The sequence below is a fragment of the Falco peregrinus genome, chromosome 4 (assembly GCF_023634155.1).
Source record: "Falco peregrinus isolate bFalPer1 chromosome 4, bFalPer1.pri, whole genome shotgun sequence".
Lineage (NCBI taxonomy): Eukaryota > Metazoa > Chordata > Aves > Falconiformes > Falconidae > Falco > Falco peregrinus.
This window is the reverse complement of record NC_073724.1, coordinates 58,959,558-58,977,653: the sequence shown is the minus strand read 5'-3', so window position 1 is coordinate 58,977,653 and position 18,096 is coordinate 58,959,558. Positions and strand designations below refer to the sequence as shown.

The following is an 18,096-nucleotide window of genomic DNA, read 5'->3' as shown; positions in this document are numbered from 1 at the left end:
TTATTAGATCTGCCATGTGTTACAATGATGTTTTCTTCCTGTTTAGCTTCCATAAAACAGTGTTACAATATTTTTTGCGCATAATGAAGAAATATGTTGAACTGACTTGAAATGTTTCCTAGGGTGTACTTCTCTATGCTCCTGAAAAAGGTGAAGAAGGGGTAATGGGCTTCCCAGGGCAAAGGGTGAGTCTTTCATTAAAATTAAATTTCACCCAGCTGATTGTGCAAATCCAAGCTGAGACTTTGCCTTCAGGAAGAAAACACAGATTAATAAACTATAGAAATTATTGTTCTTCATCCTACCAGGTTGTGGCCAGCTCTGAACTGCCTGATACAAGAAAGTGAAAATTATGCCTATATCATCATTGGGAAGCCTTGTGCATCTCTTACCTAAAGCTGTGCTCACTAACCACAGCTACTGTTCTGGTCCTCAGCGCAGACTATATTTCACTGTTTTCATCTTAGCTCTCTTCAGACCATGGTTAAGAAACTTGAGTTTGGCTCTAGTTACTTGTGACACCAGAGGAAAAGATAATTTAAATAGTGCTACCTTGTAGCATCTATGGATGCTTTGGGGGGGGGGAAGGGGCAGTGTTTCTAAAGCGTTTAAACAGAGTGAGAACAGTATTCAGCATACATTTTTAAAAAATCTCATCCATCTTTAGAATCTCCATAGTCAATTCACAATGTATTGATTAAGAGACAAAAATCAAATACCAGATTTGATTTCAGACCTTCTGTTTGCACCATACATGAATCTCATTGAAAAAGTATCTGAACTCTGACTCTTAGTGTTATGAGTTTTGAACTGTCAGATTAGAGTATCTGAGAGAGAAAATGGTTTTTAACCATGAGGATGTTAGGATGTAACTTTATTTTGCTAATTGTATTCTGCCTTCATAGGGATTGCCTGGCATCAATGGTTTTCCAGGACTTAGTGGCGAAAGAGTGAGTATTTCATAAAGACTGTTTCTTCTAACACATATGTAGACAATCTGTCTGAAAAGTAAACTGTAGAGGACAAATTCTGCCCATAATTACATCAGCTGTAGTCTAACAAATATTATCTGGATTCATCTGTCATTGTAATTTGGGGTCAGTTATTTTTCTCATCCGTGAGAAAAAATTAGCCCTATAATTAAATTCTGTTTTGCTTAAACCATGAGCATTGTTTAAGAGCACTACAGGGAGGTGTCATTTTCATTGTTCCCGTTACTGCAATCGTGATTTCTGAAATTTTCTTCCAAATTGCAGAAACTTATTTTTTTTAATAGCTATCTACAGATGTGATTGAGATGTATGGTTATCTTGAATATCACAAAAGAAGAAGAAGAGAAGGAAACTGATAAATATACCAGTTAGATCTCTGTCCCCATGGAAATACACCCAAATATTTAAAATACTTTCTGTTTGTTCTCAGAAAAAGGCTTCTTCAGTCAGCATTAGAAATCATTTCCATGAGGTATTCAAATAGCTGTGGGATGCATGACTTTTCTGTACTTCTTCATCCTTAGTTGTTTAAAGGATTTGTCCTGCAACCAGGCATAACAATAATAACATGAAACACATGGGACACGAAATACACAAAATATGAAAAATCACATTTGCGCAGCTATTTGGTCCAATTACAAAACCTGGCAGTGTGGAAGGGAATATGCTATCAGTAATACATATGTGGAGAGGCTGATGCAAAACCCATGGAAGCCCGCTGGTTGACCTTAACGTAGGTTGAGTCATACTCCATACTGCAGTCAGAAATGGTCAGCATCTTCCCCTTATTGAGGGTGAATCTTGGCAACAATTTTACCAGAAGGTGCATCAGTTTGGATGGAGTATCACTGTATAACATATGTATAAGAGGGGACAGCCTACTCAATCTACTGTTCCCAATGACCTCCTTTTTGTTGATTTTTGAGTGATTTGATTCTAAAGAAAGAAAGGATGGTTAAGTCCTGCTTGCACACAGATGGTCGCAATGAGGGCTGCTGGCTTCACTTTTAGACCACTAGCTCCACCTAGTGTAAACGGATTTTACACCTGATGCTCAAGAGGCTCCTTTTCTGATGTAGCGGTGTACCGTTGCCATTATGGAAAGGTCTCTGGAGTGTGCCGTCCAGTTTGTGGCATCTTGCTGAGAGCTGTGGTATTTGTAGTGCTTCAAAACGGCATAAGTGACTTACAGAGCTTGTTATTCACATTCAAGTTCCGTATAGGGGTTGTACCCACTGTGAAACTCGGGAGATGCTGAATTTTAAAAAAGCTGGTGAATAATCTAACTGGTATGAATTATACAGATCTACTGGTTTCAGTGAAACTGTGGTAGTTGATATCAGTTGATGATCTAGCCACTGTTTTCTACTAAAAGCTTAGGTTTTTAACATTGGTCTCTTTCCAGAGTACATATGAACATTTTCTGTAGAGGACTAAAGTTGTCAAAAGAGCTGAGTAAAGCACACAGGAGACATTATCTTTTCTGTATCAGTACCACTGAAATCTGCACTTTGCTCTGTGCACTCCCAGCAACTAAAATATGCTTTCATGTGATAGGATGTACTATGTTTTACCGCACATTTTTTAATCCACATGCTTTGGATTTCAAACCTTTTAAAAGAATGAAGTGGGCAGCGCCTTAAATGTTATAACATTTGCTGAGGTAGGGATGGAAGATTTTCTCTGGGATACAACGTGCCCAAGGGTGGGAGAGTTGGATGAAGGCACCTTCAAGGCTGGTCCTGAGTTTTTCTTGGTCAGCCAGGGAACCTCTCTTTGGCCAAACATGTTCCAGCAACCTGGAAAACAGCAAAAAGGACCTGTGCACTTCAGTGCTGTTTTGCTGCTCGCTGTTTGCATTCCAGTGAAAATATGTCCACTTGTAGTGATTCAGACTCATTTAGTCTTTTTGCAGCAGCTTGGTGTGTTCTGGCTGCCTGGCCCACGTGTCTCAGGGCCAACTAGCACGGAGGGGATCCCCTTTCTCCTCCCTCATCCTGCAGCCTCCACAGAATGGTTTAAAGTGCAGGTGCTCCTTCCATCTGTGCCACTGCCAGGGGCAACAGAGCCTGCGCTGCAGCAGGTCCCTCTGGCCTTTGACAGGAGTTAGACTTGGTCCAAGAGATGGAGCATCAAAACACAGGGGGACTGAATGGTATTGCCCAAGTAACTACACGCCCAGTAGACAAACTGCTCAGCTCTGTTGCATAGTTTTCACACTAACATCAGAGGAAGCCAGCTGCTACAGACCAAGTAATTTTATTCTCTCTCTGATAAAGGAAAAGTCAATCATTTTTATGTGTATTACAGGGTATTCCAGGATTTGATGGTCCACCAGGTGGTTATGGTCCTAGAGGAAGCAAGGTACTGCTTTACTTTCATTTGCTAGAAGCAATAAAACAGATGTCATTTTGCTTTCTTTCCTGTCATGTAATAACAATTGTTTGGCGTCATTGTAGAACTGGTTACATGGGTTGTTAAGCTGAAATCTCTGAGATTTTTTTAAAGTGCTTTTGAAAGTTTATTTCTTTGTGTTTCATGGGCATACCTTTCCATTTTAAAAGAAATTCTCTAGAATAATGTGCTTAGATGTGATACTCCAACTTCTGTTAACAGGGGGAGCCAGGGGAGATTGGTCCTCCAGGACCAGTTTCCTATTTTCCTTCCCGTATCCCAAGGAAAGGTATGTCTTCTTCGCTTAGATTGCTTATCTGAACTGTGTTTTACTATCTTCTACATAGATCAAAAGCATGAAACTCTTGATAATTCAACTTCCTAAACCACTGTGTTTGCTAAACTGTTCCAGAAGGTATAATTGCCTTCTGAGAGAGTGCCCTAATCACATTTTTGCAGACAAGTGGCTTCTTGGTCACTCCTGCTGAAGCTGAATTGCCATACAAAAGGCATGCATGCATTCCTGTGTCCATAGAGAAAAAGCAAGCAAAAAGGTGTGTGACTTTGTTGTCCAGTGAAAGGAAGAATGGGAGAGTCTGTCTTTTGCATCATTTCAGAGACTGGATAAAGTGCAGCAATGACAGCACAGCAGACACCATTCTTATAAGCTAGTATTTAGAAAAAAAAAAAAAAAAAACAACCAAAAAAAACCCCAAAACCAACATCTTAAAAGCCTTGAGGAATAGAAGAGGAATTTTTTTTTCCTGTTTTAAATTGGCAGATTTCCTTTGTGATCTTTCACTAGACTTGTAGCACCTACTGTCAGCTGTCCTGCTGAGCTGTAGTGGCTCTGACTGGCCAGACTAGAAACACGTAGAAGGTGATATCAGTTCATCAAGGCCAAAACTATTCCAGGGAAGGTGCCAGCAAACAGTAAGGGTGATCACATGCCATTGCCCCAGCCCGTGTCCTCGTACCACTGAGTTTACTAGTCTTATTGAAAGCCAGAGTCTAACAATGAATGGTTGCCTTCCTCCCAGAAAAAGGGGTCAAGAGGCCCAATATATTGTTCAGATCACACCAAATACCCTGACAGGCTCTTTGGAGCAGGAGAAAGCAGGCAGGAGGCTGGATACACTGTATATCCTCTAAGTATCATTGACCTTTGATAAGAGGATGATACTTTCTGCAGGCAATAGCTGGGCACAGGCAGATGCTTTAGGTACTGGGGAGCAGAGGAAAGCTTACATATACATCTGTTATAATGGCAACTTCTTGTAGGAAAAAGAGGGGCTCTCCTCAGACACCTGGTCTTCTGTGCTTCCCAGAGTAATGTAGCTCTAGCAGCGTATTGGTAAGAGCTGAGAGATGCTCTCCTTTTTCCTGGGCGTGCTGGCTTCACACCATTCCTGTCACAGGTCGTGCTCAGCTCCCAGGAATCTGGGCTTTACAGAAATATCTCAGATGTATTTCTTTATTCAGACTGACACAGCATGACGTAGCAGGTTTTTGCATTTCTAATGTTACCTTTAAGAAATAATTCTATATTCTAATATTCTGAAGCCCTTGAAGTTCTTAATTCTTACTTTTAAGAACTGAGCAATCTGCAGTGTATCACAAGTCAGCATTTATGAGTCACAAACAGCATCACACTAATGTGTTTTGTGGAACTGGGGATGTCTTTCAGGAGCAAGAGGTGACCCAGGCTTTCCAGGTGTTTCTGGACTACAGGGAGACCCAGGAGAGGAGGGAGATCGTGGGCTGCCTGGTCTTCCTGGATTCTCGGATGGTAACACGCCAGCAACACATGTTCCAATAGTTTATTTTTATAGCAAGTTTTAACTGAACAGGGTCAGGGTGGGGGAAATACCTGTGCAGACTGTGGAATACACAATGCAGAGTGGTAAATAACTAACTGCAGGGGCAAAAAAACTGAGGGGGCCATTTTCCTTCAGCCTCGATGGGTCTCTGACAAAACAACAGAAATAGAGATGATGACAGAGCCTTGCTTCATAACTGACAGTGATTTTGCTCAAGTGAAAAGTGCAGTTACCATTTTTGCTCCATGCTAAATATCTCCATTTTTCATTGCATGCTGGATGCAGTTTTATGACCTTTCCCTTCTGCTACTTTACAGCTCTTTGAGCAGCATTGTTAAGAAACTGTTCTGAACTTCTTCCCTGGTTCTGTTTCAGCGGATGGGGATAAGCCAGGCTTACCTGGAGAAATGGGACCAAAGGGTGAAAAAGGTGAATTAGGATCTCCAGCTTACCAGGCAGGTCCCCCTGGGTTTCCGGGTAAGCACGGTGCACCAGGACTCCGTGGTCCACCTGGTCCTACTGGATCCCCTGGTAAGTGCACGAAGAGAGATGATGAGCATTCACAGGAACATCTCTGCTTGTGTTGAAAGATAGCTGTTGGCAAGGCAAAGTGTGAAAGTAGATTGTGGGAATGAAACTAAATGAGTAGTGGGGAGGACACACAGGGGAGAAGTGTTGTATATTTGTCAATGAAGGAGAGGTTTACATGAGTTTTAGACATTCCTGGCAACATTTGAAAGCAAAGGAGGTCTGTTTCAGGCTGCGGGAGGATATGAGTGTCAAGGAGTGTCTTGAGAGAGCTGGATTTCTTCCTTAGTCTGTAGAAGAGAAAGCTAAGGGGAATTTGACTGCTATCTTTCCCTGCCTCTTGCGAGGTTATAGGGAAAACGGAATCAGATGCCTCGCTGAGGAGCACAGCAACAGGGCAAGAAGCAATGATCACAAGCTGCAACAGAGAAGTTCTGCTTAGATATTAGGAAAACCTTTTTCACTGTGAGGGGGACAGTTTGCCCAGAAAGGTTGTAGACTCTCCATCTTTGGAGATACTCAGCTGGACAAGGCCCTGAGCAACTTGCTGTAACTTTGAGGCTGACCCTGGTTTAAGCAGAGGATTGGACCAGGTGGCCTCCAGAGGCCACTTCTGACTGAGATTGTGCCGTGCCTCTGCGATAAGTGCCACACTGCAGTGCAAGAGCAGGAGTGGACAGAAGGATGTGCAGAAGGTGATCCAGAGCAAGCGGTCTGTGCTACTGCAAAGGAATTCAGGGTGAGAGAGAGCAAAGTATGGCAAGGATCATCTGCTACAGCAGATGGGAGCAACTGAGAACAGGTGTGGGAAGCTGGGAGCGAGGAAGAGAGCTGGGGGTAGATAGTAGGCTGGGTTAGGCAGTAAATGACATTAGCTGAAACAGAAAAGGGCAGATGCAGTGCAGCTCAAAGGAACAGGGAGGAAAGAGAAAAAGAGTAAATCTACAGTAGGTTAATGTATATTTTTATTCAATTAAACTTCTAGGTTCTCTCTTTGGATTAAAAGGACAGGAGGGGCAGCCAGGTAGATTTGGCATGCAAGGCTTCCCTGGGCCAAGAGGGCAAAAAGGACCTAAAGGTAGGTCATAACAGATAAGTCAGTAGATGACCTGCTGTTACGCATTGTGTAAAGCTTCTGTCGTATTCAGTCTGAGTTTATGGCATGCCTGGGGACTGATGAATTTGATCCGGGGCTAACACAACACGGAAACACTGTGTTAGTTTCTTGTAAGAAAAAAAAAATAAAAAAAAGAAAAGAAAAGAAGTACTTTTCTCAAGTATTTGAGAAACTACTCAAGTATTCTCAAGTCTATATATAAAATTAATAGAGCTGAACATCTATTTGTTGTGACAGAGCACTCTTTCTTCTCTTGCCAATCCTTTCCTTAGGTGAAGAAGGGGACTGCAGTACATGCCTTGTGGGTGATGAAATGAGAAGGGGGTCTACTGGTCCCCCTGGCCCTCCTGGCTTTCCAGGAACCCCTGGCCAGCCTGGGAGGAAAGGAGAACCTGGTGATCAAGGACCACATGGTATTCCTGGCTACCCTGGAGCAAAAGTGAGATACATGTTTCTTTATTGCATAGTTTTATATTCCTACTAGAAAAAAAAAAATCCAAGCTATGGAAAAGCTCCATGGAAAAACAGTGAAATTTATTATTTAGGTTTTTGTGTGCCACTTCAACAGCTTTCAGATTGCTATCTACAAAATTCAGAAAGCCAAAAATTGCTAGTACGGAGGTGAAAATAGGATGTTTTGGGAAGAGCAAAAGATTTCCACAATCTTTCCATTTAAGTAAAGCTGTTTCAGCAGAACCCTTTCATCCAGCTGTAGTACTAAGTATGATCTGACCATCTAGAAGGGTAACAATTCTGGTAGTAACTTAAGGTTGTTGCTAATATGTCAAAATGATGCAGTGTAAGGTTCTTGCTTACAATACATTAAGTCTTCCTAAAACCCACCATTCAATAACCCACAGAAAAGGGCTGTGTTTATAATTGCTTGCTTGTTATTTACTTTTAAAGGTGCTGTGCTATATAGTATGCCAGCTGCATCACGGCTCCTCGCAGTCAGAACTGACTTCAGGAATTCACATCTCTCAAGATTTTAGAATAAAATCTTTGTAAAGCTTGCCCAAAACTGATTTTGTTTTTGCAAAGATGTCAGAGCAAACATAATGTTTCAGTTAGTGCTTTAGGCCGTTCTGAACATTAAAAATACAAACACTCACAACTAGCCTAAGTTTGGGATTTTTTAGGGTTAAAATAAAATAAACTTTGACTTGATTGTGGCTGTCAAAAAAAGCAGAAAAAGTACTTTTTTCTGAAAATTCAAAATACTTGTATGAGAATTTATACTTTCTAGAAGTCATAAAAATTTGACAGAAATATTTTCAAAAAGTTCAGTGTTGAAACTGGTTAAAAATTTGCGAGTTCTGCAAGGCTTTTTGCCTTTGAAATGAAGAATTTCAGTATCTTCATCCCAGAATTTAAGTTACTACAGAACAGACAGTAGTATAGATGTAGTATAGACATAGCATAGCAGTGCAAAATATTACTCAGCGGCAAAGCCCTGACTTTATCTCAGCTTTTGGTCTGCAACAAATTCAGAGTAAAATAATTTAACTTAAATATTCTTGGTCCATTTTCTTAGGCAGAAGTGACTCCATAACTCTGAGCATGTTCAACAAGTTACACATATGGACAATAAATACACTTAATCTAGGTCAGATCTATACCAATTTAATGAAAATAACGTTTTATCCAAAGCAAAGGGTATTTTTTTCTGTGGAGAAAAAGAAATTGGAAACAGCTGGAAAACACTTTGAAAACACCTGTGTGCTAAATTTCATTGTACACAACATCTAAGCCTCGAAGAGCAAAAAATAGCAATGTGAACATCATATTATTAATGCAGTATTACTGCTGAAGATTCCTGCAGTCATATAGTCAGTGAAATAGTACACATGATATTAAGTTCCTGACATTTCTTTTGCCCTGTAAAAAGCAATGTCCAGAAGAAACATCTTTACTGTGGTGTATAGATGTGGCTTCACTGACCATAAAAAAGCAGTCTGCAAATATGGCCCGGGTAAAGCAGGATCCTTATACTCAAATCTCATCTCCCACCGTAGACTTACAGAACTGCAAACCTGTATTGTAGAGATGACCTGTAGCTGACATACAGTTTCCACACGTGCTTTTTCACCCAAGAAAATCTTGGAGAATGTCAGTAAAAGGCAGTGATGCAAAAGACAGCCTTTTAAATACTGTATGGCACAGGAGTGTTTTAAATAAAAAATAAATGCATCAGGTACATCCCTTTAATTCAGTGTCTGCCCTGGAATTCATTAAGAGGAGGCTAGGGAAAACCTAACGTGTGGCTTGTATTTTAGTGAGCATGAATGTAGTTCAGAACTAAAGCTAACTGGTGTAAAACAGTCAACGTTAAATGAGTCTGTAACCTCTGGGCCTTGGCACCTACCATGGGTTTGGTCCCATGATTGAAAGGCTCTTGGGCAGAAGCCAGCAGTACCACTTTTCAGGTGGGCTGTTCAGGAGGATTCTGCATTATGCCAAGGCATCAGGAATGCCAGGGACTGGTCTTTAGCTTCATCACCATTTGCCTTTGCAAGAGAGGAAATCTCCGTCCTTGGAGATTTTCAAAGCTTGCCTGGGCAAGGCCCTGAGCAGCCTGCTCTAGCTCCAAGTTCTGGGTTGCACCAAGGACCTCCAGCTCTCCCTTCTAACCAAAACCTTTCCCATAGGTCTGTGATGTGGGGTAGGTCACTGAATCACTCTGCCCAAGTTCTTGTCTCTGGTAAATGAAGACAGTGCTACTTTTCAGCCTCACAACAGTGTTGTGAACCACAATCCACCACCAGCTATGAGGCTGTCCTCTTACATAGTGCTGGGCAGGAGGGGCTGCAGGTCAATGTAACACTGATTTTTGTTTCCGTGGTGCCAAAGAGTTGCTTACAGCATTTTCTTCAGTGGCTAACATTGAGTAATTAACCATGTTTTCTCCAATGCAGTTCTGCAGCTGCGGTCATCTGCAGGACTCTAGCTCATGGAAAGCCACAGCTCTCCCAATGCCATCCTCATGCAGAAGCTCCCCTGCCATGCCTTGGTAACATAGACCTTGTCTATTAAAGCATATTAATAAAGATTCAGGCACAAGAACAGGATTACTGAAGAGGAAATCATTCACAGAAAATAACGGGAAAGCAGTAAAACTTAAGGAGACTTATTTTTTTAGGCAGGGCAGTGGAAATGCAATCTTGATACTTATTTTTTAAGTGGTTCTGTTTCTTTTTTTCTTTTCAATGTATGTAAAACCAGGGATTTCCGGGTCAACATGGATTTCCTGGACCAAAAGGAGAAAAGGGAGATTCTTTATACATAACTACAAAAGGTAAAGTAAAAATTCATATCACTTGTATTTTGCTGTTGTTTATACCTTTCATGAGAGATTGGCCTCACAATGAAGGGTCTTCTTTAGGCACCAAAGGAATCCGAGGAGATCCTGGGCTGCCCGGTATCAGAGGTGAAGATGGTTTCCCAGGTAGAGATGGATTAGATGGTTTACCAGGACAGCCTGGCCTTCCGGTAGGTAGCAAATGCAGTTAGATCGTTTCCACCACACTCAATTGCTAATGCATTTAGTTCTGAGTTGTTATGATCACCAGGCTATCCTTCTCTCACAGATAACGATGCACAACTAGACTGGCTTTGCTGGTTATTGATGCATTAAACATCAGGCTTGCTCTCAGGGTTTTTATAACATCTTTCACTTTTATTTCCATTTTATTTAAACAACTGAGTAGTAGTGTATAACCCATTTAGGCCAGCTTGTATTACTGGTTAGTTTGTGATAATTATTGGTTTATTAGTGACTCCTTCTAGCATTGTCTAAGAGAGATCCTGTGTGACAGAACATCAACAACTTTGTTATGACTGAGTTAAAGAAAAGCAAAATTTACGACAATTTTACACCCCCAAAATGTAGGTTGTGTCATCATATATATGCTTGATAGCACCTCACTAACTGTAGCCATCTAGTAGTGAGACATGTAGTCTCAGTTCATTTTCTAAGTTCCTTCGGTAGGCAAAAGAAAAAATTAAATACTTTGCAAGAGGAATTCATCTCACCCATCATAAATGGTGTTTTGGACCCTGGGGTGCTCTTACATGATATTTGAAAATGGGCTGGAGCCATATTACCCAATCTGGACCACACTGCTTTTTCATACCAGTAAAGATGGTACTTTCTGATACGTCTGAGGCTGGAAACAATGGAAACATTTTCTAGTGAGGTTTGTAAGATGTTGATTCAATAGTGTGGAAATATCACTAGAGAAACAGACACAGAAAAAATCTGCCCACTTGGGCACGGCACAATTTTATGTTAGCTTTTCTCAAGGTCTCAGAAGTAAATGACGCACAGAACATTTCTAGTGATGCATATGGTTTCCCCAAAATGCACTTGCAGCTTTTCAGAAAGGGCAGTAAGCCTCTCTACAGCAGTGATTCATATTGCCCAAGTGCCATTCATGGGTCCGCATTCTTAGGGGAGTGCTCCCTCTAAGAGTGCTTCTCTTGTGCCTTTTCTTCCATAGGGTCTAAATGAATGTCAGATGATCATTTCAAAAAAAATATTTTATTTGCAATATTGATTTAAAGAGCTGGGATGCAACACCTGAGAAATTACTGCCTCTAAGGTGTCATTCATGAGAGTAGTTCAACTGTTTGAGTTATGTTTGTTTCGTCAACAAAGTCAGGAGTGACCACCTGTGTTCACTTCCCACAGGGTGACAGTATCAGAGGTTTCCCTGGTGATCCTGGTTATCCAGGTGAATTAGGCCCAAAGGGCTTTCCAGGAGAAGCAGGCCTGCCAGGTGAAGGATTTCCTGGCCCAAAAGGGTACCGGGGTCCTCCAGGTGACCATGGACAAGATGGAAACCCAGGACCTCCAGGTCTGCCCGGTCTGCCAGGAGAGCCTGGCCAACTAGGTAAGGCACTTCTAACAGTCACTCTGTCTTACAGCAAAGCCATGGGAGATCATTACTGAATTGTGTGCAGCATCTGTGCAGCACGCTGTTGAAAAGGGAGGTTATTGGGGTGAAAAGGGATCGCTTATATTAGTTGTACAGAAATCTTAAAGAAGGAAATACTTCCGAGGTCCCAGCAGTTTGATGTCAGGTATTGAAATAGCATGAATGAATGTCTTAGTGCCAGCAAGTAACATCTTTCAGGTTTTAAGCAGTCAGAAGCAATGGAGCGACATCCTGCTGTTGGAGTACTCACAGGTGGTTTTCTCTGGTCTTTCCCATCCAACATAATCTTTTAAATGACCAGAGAAAATCATGTACCCATCTTTCAGATCTCTTCATAGCGTCTCTGCAGCTTTCCAAGTCCCTTCCAGCATAAGAATGCCAGAGCTACATTCACAAGAGCTCAGGCTCAAAGTTCTATTGCACAACTTCAGGATGCCTGGCAGAATATTCAAGCCAGAGCAGGCACCTGCCAACCCTGCACAGTGCCTGGGACACAGAGCCTCCTAATTCTGACTGGGTTAGGTTTCAAGCCTGGATCTAATTAATATATGGATAGAGAGTTCCAGTATGTTATAGGAAATAGTTTGTGTTGCATGTATGCATAATACATATGAGAGTACTTTATCGGATATTGTAATAGACATTTTAGTTAGAATTGAGAGTGTTTTACGATTTCTCTCTTTTAAATAATAACTATCTTTTCCTTCTTGGCTCATAAGATTGTGGGCAGGTCACTGAAGACTTTTCTAGAGGAGATGCAACTGAGCCAATATGGTCAGGTACTGTACATACAAATGGCTTGAATATATTTTAATATTTAGTCTTATGCTGCTCTTATGGCTTGATGCTTACTTTCTGATGACTGCTTTGGATGCTCTTGATTGTAAACTATTTGAACTTCAGGTCACAAATAACCATGCGTATACTGTATGTAGCTCTAAAGTAATTTAATCAAATTGTACATATTCTGAAATTATTGTAGTTTTATTCTTGCAATTCAGAAAGTCTTTATTTCATTGCTCCTGAGTATTTATTGTGACAAAATAATGATTACCATGCAATTCTAATGATGGTCCCAGAAATTAGGTGCCCAAGAAAATGTAAGCAACTTTTTTTAAAGAAAATCTTTGAGTGAAGATTTTCAGTGCAATTTGACCCATAAAGAAAAAACCCTTTCATTTCTACCAAAAATTTACTTTATTGCTTCAGGGGTATAAATTGCCCACAGGGAAACTAAGTGTCTCTCTCACTCTGAAAAATACATTCATCCATGAGGTTGGAGTACCCTTCCTATGCCAGTCTAGCTGGAGCAGCCACCATAGCCTCTGCAAAACAGGCAGAAGAGCAGCTGTTGGGATGCAGCTCAGTGTGAGTGCTCCCCTGAAAATGCTACTACCCACAACCAATAATTTTTTTCTAGTGAAAAATAAAACCTTTTTTAAATTAAGGTTTTGCCTGTTAATTTCATTCACCTACTTTAATGATGTGATCTCAACTGCAGGTGCAGAGCTGATGAGAGGCAGCATTTGAGCACATACAGTGCTATTAACCCTCTTCATTTGCAGGTGCGGGCTGTGTGAGGCCACCAAAGGGATCCCAAGGCAAGCCAGGACTGCCAGGAGCCACAGGTAACGTTTTGCCTTCACCTTTGTTTCACACACACACACGACATTTTGAGGGAGATCTTGCCAGATCTATTAAAGTTGAGCCTTAGCAGGCAGCAAGTTTTAGAAATTACAGTGGAAGGCAGAGGTAGCTTGAAGCCAGCAGAGAGATCTAAGCAGCATGCATCCCAGGTGGCTGCGCTGTTCCTGAGCTAATTCTGCCTTTGCTAATAAGGGTCAGCCATAAAACAGGAGGCAGAAAGCACAGCTCATTTGCTATTCTCCACATGCAGGTAAGTAAGAGTTACAGAGAGAGTTTATTGCTAGAGAGTATACTGAGGTCTCTCAGAGCTGACTGGACACTTCACAAGGAAAAATCCTGTCCTCTTGAGAGCAGGGTGATAAAAGGTTGCAATGGACGACTGTGGAAGATCCTTCCTACTGTTTCTCCTCATGTGATATACAGAGTGCCTTCAGTACATGCAAGCCTAAAGGCTTTTAAGACAGCTCGCTGTAAAGGGCCAGGTTGTCTGATGCAATGCAGTTGTGCTGTCTGTAGCCACGCATGCTTTTCCTTGCAAAGCTGGTCCACCATAGCCCATAGGGACCAACTGGTGATCCTGGGCCTTCACAGCACTGAAGTTTCCCCACCTCTTTCCAAAAGGAAGAGGAAAAGGAGGTGGGGACACGGTCTGAAGGACTGTGTGAGATGGAATTGAGAGAAATGTGAACCAGGTGTACTGAGTGGCAGTAATGATTGGCCTTGAAAAGGGATCCTCTGACCAGCGCTGGTAGTTCCCATAAGTTTGTGTTCTCCCAGCCTAAGCAATAAAGCTGTTTTTCAGAAATCCTTCTCATCACCAGCTGGTAAAAGTACTGACGAAAACCATGACTGGGTCCTTCAGACTCTGGGGAAATGTAAAATTCTTGATGCACCCATTCCTATGCCCCCCATACTTTAGCCAAGGTCAGAAATCTGGGCTATAAATTTTAAGGTCAAGCTTGGGCGGGGGGGTTTCCAGCGCAAGGTTTATTATGGCATGCATGGATTGATGGACTGATTTATCAGAGACTAACGGATCTTAAAAGGGAACATTTTCACTCTGTTGAAAGATGATGTGTATCTCTGACCTGTGTTTCCTTAGTCCTAATGGCTTAGTTTGTTGTTATGAATGCTTCTGGAAGGTTGTTTTCTTTGCCATTTTTGTAATTTTTCTCTGAGTATGACAATTTGTTTATTCTTTCATTCACATGAGCTGGAAGGTTTTTCTTTCAGCAAATACAGTCAGATTTAACTCCTAGCTGTAAGACTGCTGTAACACAAGTGATGCTGGTTTTGTGTGTTTTGTATTTTGTGCCCTTGGTTAACTCTTTCACAAATCTTTCTTTGTCAGCTCATATGTTTTAGTAAATTTAAGATTTTTTATTTTTTTTTTTGCATCCCTTCCCTCCAAAAACTGGAAAAGGCCCCTTGCTGAGTCCAGTGCAGAATTCTGTTCATAGCCAACTTTCAGCCTGAGGCAGTTCTGGAGCTGGAAACCCAGGAGGAACAGGGCACATTTTGCAACTTTTTGCAGGTTCTTGTTGCTATAGCTGTGTCAGTCTAGCTTCCTGGAGCATCATTCCTACCCACATTCTCCACATTCGCACAAAAGCACCAACACCTCCTTTACACTATTTTCATTGTCTGCTTAGAGTGATGTGGGTTTGTCCACAAGATTTCCCTCCTCCTTTTCAGCCAGGATGGAGCTCTGCTATAGACAACCAAGTCTCTCAGTGTCCTGGGTGCTGATGGCACCCAGTGTATCAACTAAGAAGTAATCTTTGTAGTCTCACACCCTTATGTCCTTGACTTCTTTTGAAATTCCTGGCAACATACACAGCCCACCCTAAGTTACATCCTGGTTATTCAGTAGTCTCAAGACCTATGTGATCACTGTTGAATGAAATGTTTAAGTTGTTTTCTGTTTCAAAAACAGCTAAAGCAATTGCAAACTAAACACTGATCTAAAATAAAACCTTTTTCTTACTACTGTTTGGCACAACATGTTAACACGAGCTAATGGTGGTAAGCAGTGGTTGCGTTCTCTATCTGCCACCTTCTTTCTCTAACATGGCTTTTTAATTAGTGCAATACTGAACAGAATGAATGAAAAGTCAGTTATTACAGATGGGAAAGAAAACCAAGATGCTATTTGGGTAAGAGGTACGTTAGAATCTTTCACTGAGACCTGAAAGAAAGGATTTTTCTTTTTAATTGCTTTCTGATAAGTTATTGTTCATATAAGGGAGAGAACAATAGTTTTGTATGGCACCGGGAAGATGCTATTCACACTGCATTGGCCATTTATATGCACCTTATTTGTGATCTTTTAAAAGGTTTCCTTCTCCCCTTCACAGACAACAGCTAAAACTGCAAAAAATCATGGTTAAATAATGGGAATTCAGAAAACTAAAGTATCAGGAAGTCTCAACATTCAAGTGGTATTTTCCTTGGTTTGTCATAGTTAGAAGTAGAGAGAAAATTGCTTTCAGTGTCATAAATAAAAGAGTTGCAGTTCATGGTGACGATAAGCAACAACATTTAAAATGTTAAAGCATGTCGTTGACTTTCAGGCCTTAGCTGGAAACTTAAGGAGTTTGAGGAGCGGGAGAGGTAGGGAAACAAAGCGTTCCACAGGAATTATTTTCAAAGAACTTTACTAAAATATCTTGATCTTGGAAGATAATGAATTAGGGAGACTCATGTAATAAAACTATTGTATGGAAAAAACATAAAATAATAATATAAAATAATAATATAACATAAAAATAATATGATTTCATAAACTTAACAAAAGAATCCTACAAAATGCTTGCAGGTTTTGAGATGTTAAGAAACAGTAATATTTGCCCTTACCCAAATGTCAAATCACAAGGAAGTGAAGTCTTATTTTACTTGTCAGGATATAACTTGATATGAACATGAATTCAGTGCCAGAGGAACACTTTTCCAGGGCACAGCCCTTCTTTTCCTACCAAAGCTATAGGCCTGTACTGTTACAAATATAGTAAGTAGGCTAGTTAATTTGTATTCAGTTTCTAGGATGATTAGATCTAACCTTTAGCCTTACATTTCTATTTCATGTTTATCTAAACCAGTCTCTTTTTGTTCTGTGATCAGTAGAGCAGGAAAGAGAAAAATTGGCTCTTGCTACAGCATCTCATGCCTGTTTCTGCTGAGCATTCTTCTTTGACATTGGCTTTTGACCTTAAGCTAAAAGCCTTAATTTACAAAATAAAGTCTCCAAAAGTCTGTGAGATTATTTTCACCCTAGTAGTCTCCATATCATTAGTCTTTAAGTCACATTAATCTGTGTTTGTAAGAGCACTTAGCCTAGATTTTGGTCCATGTCTTGATGCTGATCTTGAGTACTGCTAAAGAGCTACAGTGTCGTCCCGTTTAATTTAAACAAAATTTTCATCTCTGCATCCAAAAACACATGATGTTATTTACCACTACCTTTTCTTACATTATATGCACATTTCTGTTTTGTTTGTTCAGATCACACTTATTTACTTTCTTTTATGTAATTTAGGTGCAAAAGGTGTGAGAGGATTCCCAGGTGATCCAGGTCCAAAGGGCTACCCAGGGCCAAATGGTACACGAGGTGATCCAGGTCGGGAAGGATACCCAGGTCCTCCAGGTATATTGACATAATTAATTAGTCATTCTTTATATACTTTTGGCCTCTTTACTATAGTCACTGAAACAGAAAAACTTGCTTCCAGATACATTTTTCACTTATCTTCCCTTCCACATTCAAACATTAAGTTATTATACAAAACCGCTATTTTTCAAATTAAAAGGATTTCCTGCAACTTCTGTAATTACGAAAAGTAACATAGACTCCAACCTTTTAAAATCTTCTTTATAGTGCAAAACTGTGTGACAGTAAAAATTCATGACATTCACATAGAAATAAAGAAATTCAATAACAAGATATTTCAGATTCCAGATGGAATATACTTAGAATTATGATGCAGAAAGGAAAAAATACTGGTATTAGTATTTCTATTTAACTCATTCCAGCATTAGCATAAATTATACTGGATGTATCAGAGGCAGAGTACTAGCTACTTGCCTTGGCTGTAGGTGGCAACAGTGTTTGCAAGTGTTCAGTACCTGTCATATTTTAGGCTAGTCTGTAACAGGTACAGATTAAACCCCAGGGCTTCTGTATCTCTCCAGAGGTTCCAGGATGTCCAAGACACATGAATTAATTGCATGTACAGTTGATCTGTTCATAGATAGTAAGTCAGATGAGCCTCAAATAATGGCACTGCATACTCATGTAAGCTCCAGTGAGTATGTTCATGGATCATCAGTCAGTCCAGCAAGAGTTACTGCAGAAGCTATCACTTCCCTGTGGTTGATCAGGTTAATCAGGTCAGAGAAATGGGCACCAGGTTTTTCTGTAGCACATTTCAGGAGCTATTGATGCAACTTAATTTAGGAGCTCTCTAGAAATTCTCTCCATCTATCTGTTTTCAAAGCCCTAAATCCTCAGATTCCAAAGAAGTGCTGCAGACTTTCCTGAAACCAGTGCCCAGTTGCTGCTTTTCCCTAAGGCAGCACATGACCTGAAAGTATTCTTCAGGCTCATCTACAGCATCTGTAGTGGCAAAAGAGAAAGCAAAAGAAGAGTTGATGCATCTTCTGTT

The 18,096-nt window shown here is 40.7% G+C and overlaps 1 protein-coding gene across 2 annotated transcripts in view; it reads left to right on the top strand.

Moving 5' to 3' along the window:
• The window catches only part of COL4A2 (collagen type IV alpha 2 chain), a 149,638-nt gene that overhangs the window by 107,038 nt on the left and 24,504 nt on the right, over nt 1-18,096 (top strand). For both annotated transcript variants that reach the window (XM_055801374.1, XM_055801373.1), the window contains 14 exons: nt 123-185; nt 906-950; nt 3,303-3,356; nt 3,609-3,675; nt 5,074-5,175; nt 5,582-5,737; nt 6,720-6,812; nt 7,124-7,290; nt 10,074-10,146; nt 10,234-10,340; nt 11,542-11,743; nt 12,508-12,567; nt 13,354-13,416; nt 16,971-17,078. In XM_055801374.1, the coding sequence (XP_055657349.1) occupies nt 123-185; nt 906-950; nt 3,303-3,356; nt 3,609-3,675; nt 5,074-5,175; nt 5,582-5,737; nt 6,720-6,812; nt 7,124-7,290; nt 10,074-10,146; nt 10,234-10,340; nt 11,542-11,743; nt 12,508-12,567; nt 13,354-13,416; nt 16,971-17,078 (1,360 nt within the window). The remainder of the gene's footprint in view (nt 1-122; nt 186-905; nt 951-3,302; nt 3,357-3,608; nt 3,676-5,073; nt 5,176-5,581; nt 5,738-6,719; nt 6,813-7,123; nt 7,291-10,073; nt 10,147-10,233; nt 10,341-11,541; nt 11,744-12,507; nt 12,568-13,353; nt 13,417-16,970; nt 17,079-18,096) is intronic.